At 31.6% G+C, this 12539-nt stretch overlaps 1 protein-coding gene across 1 annotated transcript in view; it reads left to right on the plus strand.

Annotated features, from left to right (window-relative positions):
* Positions 1–12539, plus strand: part of LOC108687934 — a 112011-nt gene that overhangs the window by 91336 nt on the left and 8136 nt on the right. The window contains exons 12-15 of the mRNA XM_018193979.1: positions 5285–5689; positions 6144–6246; positions 6552–6743; positions 11653–11858. Of these exons, the coding sequence (XP_018049468.1) occupies positions 5285–5689; positions 6144–6246; positions 6552–6743; positions 11653–11858 (906 nt within the window). The remainder of the gene's footprint in view (positions 1–5284; positions 5690–6143; positions 6247–6551; positions 6744–11652; positions 11859–12539) is intronic.

Consider the following 12539-nt stretch of genomic DNA (forward strand, 5'->3'; position numbering starts at 1 on the left):
GAGAGAGAGAGAGAGAGAGAGAGAGAGAGTGCGCGCGCGCGTGTGTGTGTGTATGTGTGTGTATTGTTTATTTATATAAGTATATTTTATTGTAGTTTAAGGAATAGATAATTAATTTTATTTCGGATGTAAGTGTGCTTAAAGCATTTTTGTGAATATTAATTTTAATTATTAGAATCTTTAAATATAATCTCGTTTAATATTTAATATGTGTGATATCGAAGATCTGGTGTCCAGATCTTATGATGTGCTATTTTCGTAAACGAGTGAAAGTCCGTTTTTACCAAATATTTGACGACGAGTAGTAGCGAAATTCTATTTCGTACATGCGGACAAAAATCGATGACATTGTGTTATTCAATTGTCGATAAAATACCGCGTTTTGAAAACATTTATTGAATGGCAGTTTCATCCATGATGCGGTAACGTCAAAGCTGCAACAGCGAATTGAATGTAGATCGAAAAGAAAAAAATAAAAAACCTGACAGGAACATGTCAACATAGTTAGAAATGTTGCGTACGACAAAAAAACATCGACACGATTCCAGAGGGAGATAATTATAAGATGCATTTTTTTTTAACGCCGCTCGATCTCTTTGAGATAAATTGGAAACCTAGGACGACGTCTTGTGCAGTTTCATCGCGCTGATTGTTCGCTCGTGATAATTGCATTCCTTGTCATTCGTCTCTGCGGTAGCGGGACCTCCCGCAAAAAGACGTCAGAAGAGGACTCTCCTGAAACGAAAAATGATCTAAAAGAAAAAAACGTCCTGCTGATAGAGGACAAAGGCAAGCCGCGTCAAAGGTCGCTCGTGATCTCACACAGTGCCATGTTTTTCAAGCTTCTCTTTCGCAATTCACCAATCTCTGCATTACATGAATGTGTATGTCTGTGTGTATGATATGTATGCTATGTCTGTATGTCGCGTAGAAAGAGAGATATTTATCGAGGCGCGAATAAGAGCGTTATTTCGGATGACCTACCTGCGGTGCATTGACTTTGGACGTCCAGGTCCACATACACACATGTGATCGACGGATGTTCTAATTACCAAGTTGTATAGAAAACGCCCTGCCAGCTTTTTATCTCGTCTACATCCTCCCTCTCTTAGCGAAGAGCACTGTGCAGGCTCTACTTTACCGCTAAGAAGGGCCATCCGCTTTGATAAGGTGAACAGAGCTGAAAGACTTCCTTACCCTTCGTGATCTTCTGCATTCGTGCCGACCTTGATTAACCCCGTGTTACTCCCGACGTCATAGCGTTACTTAACGTAATATACCTCGATTGTAACAAGAGAGTAAATAGAGCTACTTTAATTTATTTTTTAACGTTTTAATATTTACCGTGTCGTTTAATAAGAGAAAAGTGAAATCTTATAATATAAGAAATTTAAAAAACTTCTAAGCGCGAATAACGTAGCAAATTTTATGGGAAAATTGATCGAGTTGAGAAGTTTCAAAAAATTATTTTGAAATATTTTGGAAAAAGGAAGATGAAAGAGAAAGAAAGAGAAATATATATTATTATTTATAATTTATTATTACATTGTATTTTTAACTAATTTATTATTATATTGTTTTTCTCTCTCTTTTCTTTCTTTTCTCTCTCTTTTCTTTCTTTTCTCTCCTTCATATTACATCATCAAATTATCTTATAATTGTTTGTTTCTCTTAAATAACTTCAGAAATATAAAAACGTCAAAATATCAATGATATTCGTTGTCGAATCGATTTTCCGATTTTCGTCAAACCTCACAGAATTAACGATCTATGTATATATCTGCATAGACATCAAACGTTGCGTTCTCCGAATGTAGGCGTCCTGCCGATTGAGAAAAGCATGAAAGGTAAGGTCCTCTGTCGCTATACGGATAAATGGTGCCTTTTGTAGTCACCGCTGAAAAAGAAAAGGAGAGAAAGAAGAAAGAAGGGCTAAAGAAAAGGAAAGTATATAAGATGTGGGGTATAAGATGCTGCATATCCCTTTGCCTTATACCTGATGCTATCCGATGCGATCGACCCTTCGAAATCGGTTCCTGGAAGAGTTCACGAGCACAGCTCACAAGCCGTGCGTGTAGTGTACTCGGTCACACGCACACGTCCGTAGACTTCTCGTTCATGCTATGAAAGCTCTCAGTCGCCGGTGGAACGTCGACCGCTGCACTTCCTGCTGCCGCCTTGTTTTCAATTGCCAGATGCTACTTCCTTCAAAAGTTCTCTCGTCGAGTGGCGGCACATCGACACTTCTACGGACAAATTGCAAACGGTTTTTATTTTTAATCATTTTCGTCACGAGAACACTTCTCTTGCTTGGAGAAGAAAAATGTCGCGAAGAGATTTTGAATTTTATTAATGTCATATTTTTGATATTTTTCGGCGATTAATTTTTTTTACACACACATTTTCTGTATTATAGTAATCGATTATTGAAAATGATGGAATTCTAAGTGTTTTGATTGCATTTATATCGACGTGATTTTCGCGGTAATGTGCCACGATTTCGTGATGATGATGTGGTAAAGTGTCGAAGAGCATGAGATGCGGCTTTGCGTGCGGAGGATCACATTCGTAGGAAGGATAAGGGATTGGCATACGAAAGGAGAGGCACTCGCTCGTGACAAATATCCTTTATGATGTGGTGCGTGATTCCGATTAAACTGATTCAGACGATTACATCCGTCTGTTGTACTCCCTCCTTGTTGAAACCCCTCCTAAAAAAGCTATAACCAGTTCTTTTCCTGAGATTTTACTCAGAAAGAATGTTCAATGTAACAACAAATTATTTTATTCTTGATGCGTCACAAGATGTCTCCAAATTAATGAATATTTTTTTTATCTGCCAGATTCTTTGCCAGATCAAAAAAATTTTTTAATGAGAAAATATGTCAAGGCCTGATTAGCGATTAAATATTAAAAATTTCCAATTAACCAGATTTAGGAAAAAAATAGACGTCAAAATCATTTTTTTAGATAAATTTAAATAGACTTTAATAAAATTTGATTTTTATAAAGATGTATAATTTGAGACGTCTCTATAGTCTTACTAACAATAAGAAATTATTATATAATTATATTATTTGATAAAATTTTTAAAAAATTTTTTAATTTCTTAGAAATAGTGTATACACACAGTTCTAAACTGAAACTGGAATACGTAATATCATAAATTGAATTTGACAAGCAATTTAATATTAATATTAACGGGCGTGTTCAAAATATAAACAAATAATCGGCGTGTAGTTTATTTGAAGTAGAACTTGTAAAACTCAAATAAAAATATTATTAGACGTTCACTTTAATTGGATATGGTGTTCTTCATTCATTTGTGGTGTATACATTTTGTTTCTATACATCGATTTGTCCAATAAATCTCCGATTTTGATTTTATCAATAAATTCTGTGGTAAATCTGGCACTTTTGTTATTAAGATTTGGAATTTATGGAATATTTAGTATGATAATTAATTAACGCAGAACCTTATTAATACAATATTACCTTATAATACAATATTACAATATAATCTTATTAATACAATAGCGAGCGATTGCGATTATACGCCTCCAATATTAATTAAAAAAATTTACACACGCACACAGAACAATATCATTATATTAAGAAGTCTTAAAAGAAAGAAAGTAAATTGAGTAATTACTTTTCTTAACAGTAGAATGACATTTCTGTGTGTGTGTGCGCGCGCGTGTGGTGCGCGCGCGTGTGTGCGTGTGTGCGTGTGTGCGTGTGCGTGCGTGTGTAGAATTTTTACTTTATTGCTAGAAAAAGATTTTCGAATCTGTAAAAGAGAAAAAATGTAATTGTTATACAAAAATTATGATTTAGTTGCTAATGCAAACGACTTTAGAATTCCCTCACAAAGAATATTTTTTTGATAATCTTAAAATATACTTATTATACTTTAGAAAACTTATTAATATGTATTTAAAACAAAAATGTATTATTTTTTTTAAAGAATATATATATAAAATTTATCGGAAAAGCAACTTTATATAATAAGCAAATCAAATTTGTTTTAATTAACCTTAAACTCTTATTAGGATTTAGAATATATTTCGGATAAATTGGATGTTCGTGATGAACTTTTTTTATTATAGATTTACAGATATGTGAACTTTTGAAATATTTGAAACAAATAATTATTATTTGCATACAGTATCTATTTTTCTTACATTTATACAATAATAGTTAATATAAAAATATTTCCTTTATGATTAATAACCGTAATGCGCGCACAATTAACATCATTAAACGTTTCCTCGCGCCCTATCATAAACGTTCGCGCGGCCATGATAATTTTAACGAAACGTTGCATCACGGAGGGATGCTCATATTACATAGGATATATTTATACGTATTTAGCACGAGGACGAATAATTCATACTGCACTTGTTAGCACGGTAGGGAGCGATCCGACGACGCATGGAAACAAAATTGCCACGCTAAATAATTTCACGAATTTTACGCTAATGCAACTTTATTCGTGAAACGTTTGCGAAATATTTCGACCGGTTTCCTCTTTCGCGAACGTAGACGCATTTCCGCTGTTCAGTTTCGGAGTCATTTTGTTAACTGCGATCGCGCATGCACTCGTTATGCGCCTTCGACCAAGCACGTTCGTAATTAATCAGTCTTGCGTCTTTTCCGCGTCCTCCTCATAGTGAACAGAATAATGCAAATTGAATAATGCAAAACATGAGAGGTGGTTCGCGTAGTTGTCTCTTGTTGATTTTCGAAGATCATCGGTTAGTCATAACGTTTGAAAAAAAAAATAAATGGAAACAGAGAGAGAATTTATTCTTGTGAGATTTAAAGACCATTCAATCCGCGAGCTATTGAATGATTCCGTTTTTATAATGCAAAAATTTGTAGATCGTCCTTTCTATCATTCTCGCTTTTTTGTAGTCATATGCCATACACGGGATGGAGAGATATTGACTTTAGCTTTATGTGATACGTTTAGAACTTGAATGGAGGAATTGAATCTATATAATTTATGTCAGATCCATTTTATATCCGCTTTAATCCCGGACACTTCGCATCTTGATCAATTATGCAAGAGATTCTTTTTTAATTCCTGCTGAGTCTCATAAGAATTAAGCCAGTCGACAGAGATAGACGGGAATCGAAAGGAATTCAATAATTTCTAAAGCAATTCTTGATATGGAAAATCAGGAATTTCTTGCCTTAGGAGCTCCTTAAATTCTTGTCAGTTCCTCTTATTTCATGTAATTTCCTGTAAAATGAATAAAGGGGAAATTTCTATTTACAGTCGACAATGGTCTGGCGACGAAGAGGACGAAGGAACAAGGACAGGCCACGTGACGACCGAACATCCCTTGGCCGAAGCTACGATCCCTCTGGTCAGTCATTCCAGGTTGCAAGAACCGTCTTCCGTCCTGAATGTTGCCAATGTGCCCACCGGCGGAAATCAAAATGCTGCGCATCGCGCACAGAGCCAGCAAGAGAGCGTACTGCAGAAATTCCGTAAGAGCTTCTCGCTGAGGTTTCACAAGAAGGGCAGTAAGGAGAGCAACGAGGAATGTCCCATGGAAGACAATGATGGCACCGGACCATTGGATGAGGAGGAAGGCACAGAATCGCCTTCCGTAACCACCTCCGAGCAAAGCAGTCAAAGCCAACACAAAGACGATTCTAGCAATGACCAGAAATTTCGGTTCGTATCACGGTTTCTTACTCTTTTTACATCGAGTACAACACTTAGATCATGAAGATATTGTTATTACAACGTTGAATATGATAGGTATAAAGAATAATTTGTTCATCTCGTCGAAGAGGTGACTTGAATGAAAAGTTGGCTCTATAGGAATCTGTATATTATTATCAATATATTTTACACACATATATATATATATAATAATAATTATCTTTTTTAAAATATATTTTATGTTAAAGAAAAAGAAATTATTTTTAAAATACAATATGTATATTGAGTCTAAAATTCTATTCTAATTCTAAATCTAATGTAGATCCCAAATTTTAGCCATTATATAAACATAAACTATCAAATTAAATTCAATTACATGTTTGACATAGAAAGTGATAAAAGATTGATCCTTTAATAACAATCATCTTGAGAGGAGAAGTGTGACTTCACCGAATATATTTAGGTTTGGCCCACTTGTTTGGAGGAGCAGCAAAGAGAGAAAAAAGGGCAACAAAGCTGCCCGAAACGCCAAATGCAACAGCGGAGACAGCGGTATACAAATCGAGGTAAGAAGATAAAAAAAAAACGAAAGAGAAAAAGATAAATTTTCTGATTTTCTCTATGTTCTTTCGAAAAATAAATTGCGAGTTCAAGAAATGTTCGAATGACGTCTAAGGGTGTTTGAAAGATTGGCACGGTTTTTAGACGAAATAGGAGAATCTTACGCGGCTGAGAGATCATCTTAATCTTTCAAACTTCCTCCAAACATCTTTCGGACGGATTTAGGTAGCGTCTTCAAAGTGTTGCACGACTCGACAACGAAAAAGAGTTGACACATGAGGGAAGTAAACATTTTGCACGAATGACATAGATGGTATCTGGTGGAGCGTTGACTGGGGGCAGTGGCGGTGGAGTGATGGGGGGTGGTGACAGCTCCGAGTCCCACGATACGGACGATATTCCCGACGACACTGACAGCCCTCCGGCTCTTCGCAGGCGAGTTACCGATAAATTGCGGCCCCAGTCCGAGCTCATCAACCAGATACTGATTGACAAGTTCAAGGTAAACTTTTTATTCCTTTCTCTTATCGTTATGTTAATTTCCTTTCATATCTTTATTTCAGGAAATGTTTCAGTTTGCACAAAACAGTATGATATCGATACATTAATTTCTTACAACATAAAAATATTGGATTAGAACAAAAGTTTGTAATGTTATTTTATTTGTATTATATCTTATGCTTTTAAAAAAAATTTGGAATAATATAATTTTGCAATTATACCATTCGATATTAAGACAAGTTTTAACTTTAAAAATTCATTTTTTGAAATGCGCAATAATTCAGTCAACAAAATTTACAATTTTATGTTTTAACGTATTTATTCGAATATTTATTCGAAATACATTATTTTATCTCTTAAAACTTGAGTTGTGGCTATACTCCTTAATTATATGTCAGTAACAAAAAATTTTAGGAACGATTTTGTACAGAAAACTTTAAGTTGTCATGTTAGAAAATTAAAAAATATTCGCAAGTTTTTTTGGGGCACAGGTCTACAAAGCGAGAAGAAAATTTCCCATTTTGTACTCGTAGTTTTCTATATAAAAGTTCTATATAAAAGTTATTTCACTCACAGAAACGCAAAAAAATATAGTGACTTTTCGAAAGTAGAGATTTCAAGCTTTAAAATCCTTTTAACTTAAAAATTTAAGTTTTGTTCATTTTTAACGAAGTTGTTTGAGCTATTTGAATTTCGAAGTTTTTAACACTACGAACTTTTGTTCCGATCCAATAGTTGATGCAAATCGTGATGAATATAATAGAGAGTATTCAATATTAATTAAATCAAGTGCGCATTTTTAACTTTATTGTTTGTTTTTGGATCAAGATTAGATTGCGAATTAACAAATGACTCTTTTCGTAAAGATATAATTGATTCCATACGTAAAAGTTCAAATATTTTTTGCAGCAAATATAATTCGCTTTTCCGAATTAATCTCTCGCGAGAGACAAGGACATACACGCGCGACATTGGACATTATTTTTAATATATATTTTTAATATAAATCATATATATAATCTCGGACGATTTATTTTTATATATTTCTTTTAGCTATAAACGATGACTTACATTAGTCATTAATAATAACATAATATTCATTCATGCTTATCGGTATTATTGTCGTAACTGTTTCCTCGATAGAGCCAGAATTAGTCATCTCTACGATTTGACCACGTTCGCAAAGATTCACTTACGCCATTTCGTGATTCGTTTTTATATCGCAAGCGCCAGGATACCGAGAAAGGAAACGTGCTCGTCATTAGTCGATATGGAGTAGCTCGTGCGGTCATCCAGAATTTAACTCACAGTGTAAAGAACTTGTTATGTTCGAGGCTGTTGTTGCCTGAATATATTTCGTGCATGAAATACAATTGTTGTGTGTATATTAATCATTCCGTACAAAAGTCAACTTTTATACATTCCGTATAAAAGTTCTTTTGATGCTATCGAAGATATCATAATGTCGACAATTGACGGAGAACAAAAAGTAAAGTATCATTAATTTATATATATTTACGAGTAATATTGTTTCTAATTTCCATTAAAAATGTTCGCATACATCTTAAAATTTATATTATCTTTTTAATATTTTGACAGATTTGGAATAAATTTTTTTCTTAATAAGTAATTTTTCTTAATTAATAAATAATTGTTAATTTTCAACTTACAGATATATAAGCATAATTGGATAAAGAAAATTGGAAAAGGAAGATTTTCCATGATTAAACTTTGAAAAATCAAATAAATAACAAAACACAATGAATCTTATAATTAAAGTTTATTGTAATACAATTTGAATATTTGCAGTATTTTAATTACAAAGTATTGATAACGTTACATTATCACTTAAAATCATACTAATATGAAATTTCTCAAATATCTTATTTACTTTGAAGTTTTATCAATTACAACAGTCACATCACAATAATTATTAATCTATTCGACTTTTTCATATATCGACTGCACCAAGATAATATTTGTATAAGAAGAAAAAAAAGAGAGAGAGAGAGAGAGAGAGAGAGAGAGAGAGAGAGAGAGAGAGAGAGAGAGAGAGATGGATACAATGTTTATACGAGATGAAGTGACAAATTTCATCCATCATTACATTATATTCTTTTTATATTAATTTAATTAATTTTATTTTTATAATCATAACGACAACTAATATTGTATTTTATTTCATCATATAATATTGCATGACATTATTTTTGAACTATATTTATAGCTTGAATATTGTTTTTACTTATATGTCATATATGTTATATATGTTATTTATCTCAAAATTTTTAATTGTGTATTTACTAATTTTAATCAACTGAATGTTATTTTATGCAATTGCGGTTGATGAAGACTGATTGAATTAGGTCAAAACTGGTTCCATTATATCGTGCTAATTTTAAATTGACAAATTAGAATTGTATAATTAATCATATATCTTTTATCTTTGCGTATTTTGGCCTATTTTTTTAACATTTTATTTTATTCTTTTTTAGAATAACAGACAAAAAATTTTTTATAAGTTAATATTTGAAGCTAAATTATAGATATAATGCAAAGTATTTGTATAGATATAATGCAAAGAAAATAAAGAGTAATCTCTATATTTCTGCTAAAGAAGAATTCATTCTGAAACTAGCCAAAATATTATTAATAGCACATTAGAAAATTAAAAATATTTTATATACAGACTATATCAGATCACATATATAAAATAAATACGCCGCGCTGAGATTTACGTCGCAGAAATCAGAAAAAATAGAAGGAATGGGGATAATTTTCCTGCAACTACTCTGTTACATGCCTTTATGTTATATTAGAATAGTGTTACGATTTCAATTTCTTATTGTTAATATTAATGAAATTATTGTAAGTTGAATCGATATTTGTTCACTGTGTTAAGTGACACTATCATATGTAAATTATAATCTACATAAAATGATTACTAGGACGTGCAAAAGACTTATTTGTGGTTATTTCGTAATACATGAGTAAAGGAATAGTAAAGCATGTTGTATAACAAAATATAAGTACTTTGCTTTTGTATTCCTTGTTTGTTGTTTTGTATATCCCACCTATTTGGGATATACAGCATTTTTAGCGGGCGAGATTTATGCCCAAAGTATAATTGCAGAGATTGAATTCAGTCCACTAAATGCAATAAATGTATGAAATATGTACCTCATGTCATAACACTTGTAATACATGGGAAGATTGTATTATTTATTACTTCATATATATTTATCATTCTTATTCCTTAATAAAATTTTATAAACGCATTTTATAAGTTATTGTGTCATTTTACGTTCTTATTTATATGCATTATTTATAAATTTTTCATGAGTCGTACTCCTCCTCCCTCTATGAATAGTCGTATACCCTATGGGATATACGGCAAAAATGCAAGGGTTTACAAAAGTTCATTTTTTAATACGAAATATAAATATTTCAGATATTTCAAATATTTCTAATATTTTTTTTATAATAGTAGACAGTACAAAGTTTTTATTGATATAGTTCATTTACTTTAAACATAGTAAATAATACTTAATAAATTAAATTTTTGATAGATGCGGCATATATACCGGGTTATCCTAGTTTTTTCTCGGAAATGAATAATGGTTTGAAGTTAGGAAGAAAAATTTTATTTTCAATTTATCTATTTAAACTAACGGCGATATTGAAAAAACTAACCGGAAGTAAGCTCTGAACAAGGTTTGACAAAGTAAATAGGAACATAGATCGCATAAGACATTGGATTGGTTTTTTAAAATTAAACAATTTTTGCTTAAACTTTTTTTTGATTCACGATTTATGAGGAAAAAAAATATCACAAATATGAATCATTCAGACATTAATATCGGGAGTTCAAATTAAAATTTTAATCAAAGATCGGTAAGAGATCAAATCTTATGTGATGAATCGAGTAATGGTATTTATGTTTTTAGAAATAAAGTGGAAAATAAGAAAACTAAAGATTCTAAATTTTTAATTTAAACATAGGTGAATAAAATATTATTGAACAGATCTATTGCAAAGAAATTTTTAAATTTTTAAATAAAAATATTTTAATACCTTTTACTCTTAACAAAAAATAATATTATTTTTTATTAATGTTTTTGTTTCAGTTAAAATAAAAATGGAAGAAAAAGTATTTAAAAAATTTTTTTAATCTCATAGGTTTAATCCTAAAAGTATACTTAATTTAAACTCCTCTATCTAAAATTTAAATAATTATGTCTAGATAAATGATTCATAATCTATGACACTTCCTTATTTTTCTCGTAATATCAAAAAAATTTTAAACAAGTGTTATTTGTTTTTAAAAGATCCAATCAACAATTTCCTCGAATTCTGCTTCTATTTAAAATTTCAGACTTGACTCATCCTTTCAGCAGTTCCAAAAAATTAAAATTCCACTCTTAGACAATTCAGATAGCTTTAGTAATAAAAATTCTTTCCCCAAATTCCAAATTCATTTTTAAAAAAAGAGTAATACTGGTTTGATACATTCTGTAGATTAAATATGGTTATCTCTCTTTGTATATCTAAAGATTGCAAAATTCGTATGAAATTTAAAAAAACAGTTTTATATTAGAAATAAAAAAAGAAAAAAAGAACAAAGGAGATTTATATCTTTCGGATAAAAGCAACATAAAAGGACCTTTATTTATGTATCTTATAATTAAATATACATTGAAATAGCACATAGTGAAGAAACATATTAAATTTCTCGTTATTTCCAATAAATTTAATACGTTCATGATACGTAGACCTGCGTTATAACCATCTGCGAGTTGCAGAGAAAATAGGGAATTTGCGCGTTTCACTTGGAGGTGCGATGAATTAAGCGCGTTCAGCGTGACACAAATTAATTGCAGTTCCTCATCAAAATCGCACGACTGTTCCAGGCGGATCTGCAGAATCGTGCGTCGCGGCATAATCATGTGCGTCGCACGAATAGCGATTTAGGAGGGCAGAGATTGCTCCAATGGGACACCAGATCTGGATACGTTCATAATTATCGCAGGATGCTGTCAACTCCATCACCGATCAAATCGAGACCGCCAAGGCTCAGCCCGAGACATTCCTCCCATGATATCGTTACGCTCAGAAGGTGCGTTTAATCATCATAATCGCGCTTGTGTTCAAGCAACCCTTGTCGCGTACGCCTCATTAAATCATCGCCATTTGCGAATCACATCGGCTCTTCGCGAAGGCTGGGGAAACCCAGGCAACCGTTGCGTTTGGATCCTTGAACTGAAGTACAGTTGATTAGAGAAGCCTCTTGAAAAGTTTTAACAAAAGAAAAATATATAAATATAAAGAACTTTTTTTCTTTTTAGATAGATATAAAATCGAAGCTATTCAAGCGATTTTTAATAATGAGAAAAGGAGTTTGAATAAGGTAAACCCTATTAAAAGCTTTAATGATCTTTCTTATTATTCTCAAAGCTACTTTCTTAATGTATTCTATCTAAAAGATTTGCTGAACAGAGAATTATAACTGAGAGAGAAGTTTTCTTCTCATAATATCGTATAATTATCCTATATCGTATTATTATCCTATTTTTCATTATATAATTCCTTCAAATATCTCAAATCGAACCATTTAAAAATATTTATAAATGCATATTTTTATGTGTAAAATTGTTACATTCGATAAATACATGATTTAATTATGAAGTATATTACTGTTCTTAATATATTTTATCTAACAAATTACGAAATTAAAAAAATGGAACTAGAATTGAAAGAAAGTCTTTTTTAGATTATTATCTTACAATATTATTATCTT

Source organism: Atta colombica, unplaced genomic scaffold (genome assembly GCF_001594045.1).
Source record: "Atta colombica isolate Treedump-2 unplaced genomic scaffold, Acol1.0 scaffold220, whole genome shotgun sequence".
Taxonomy (NCBI): domain Eukaryota; kingdom Metazoa; phylum Arthropoda; class Insecta; order Hymenoptera; family Formicidae; genus Atta; species Atta colombica.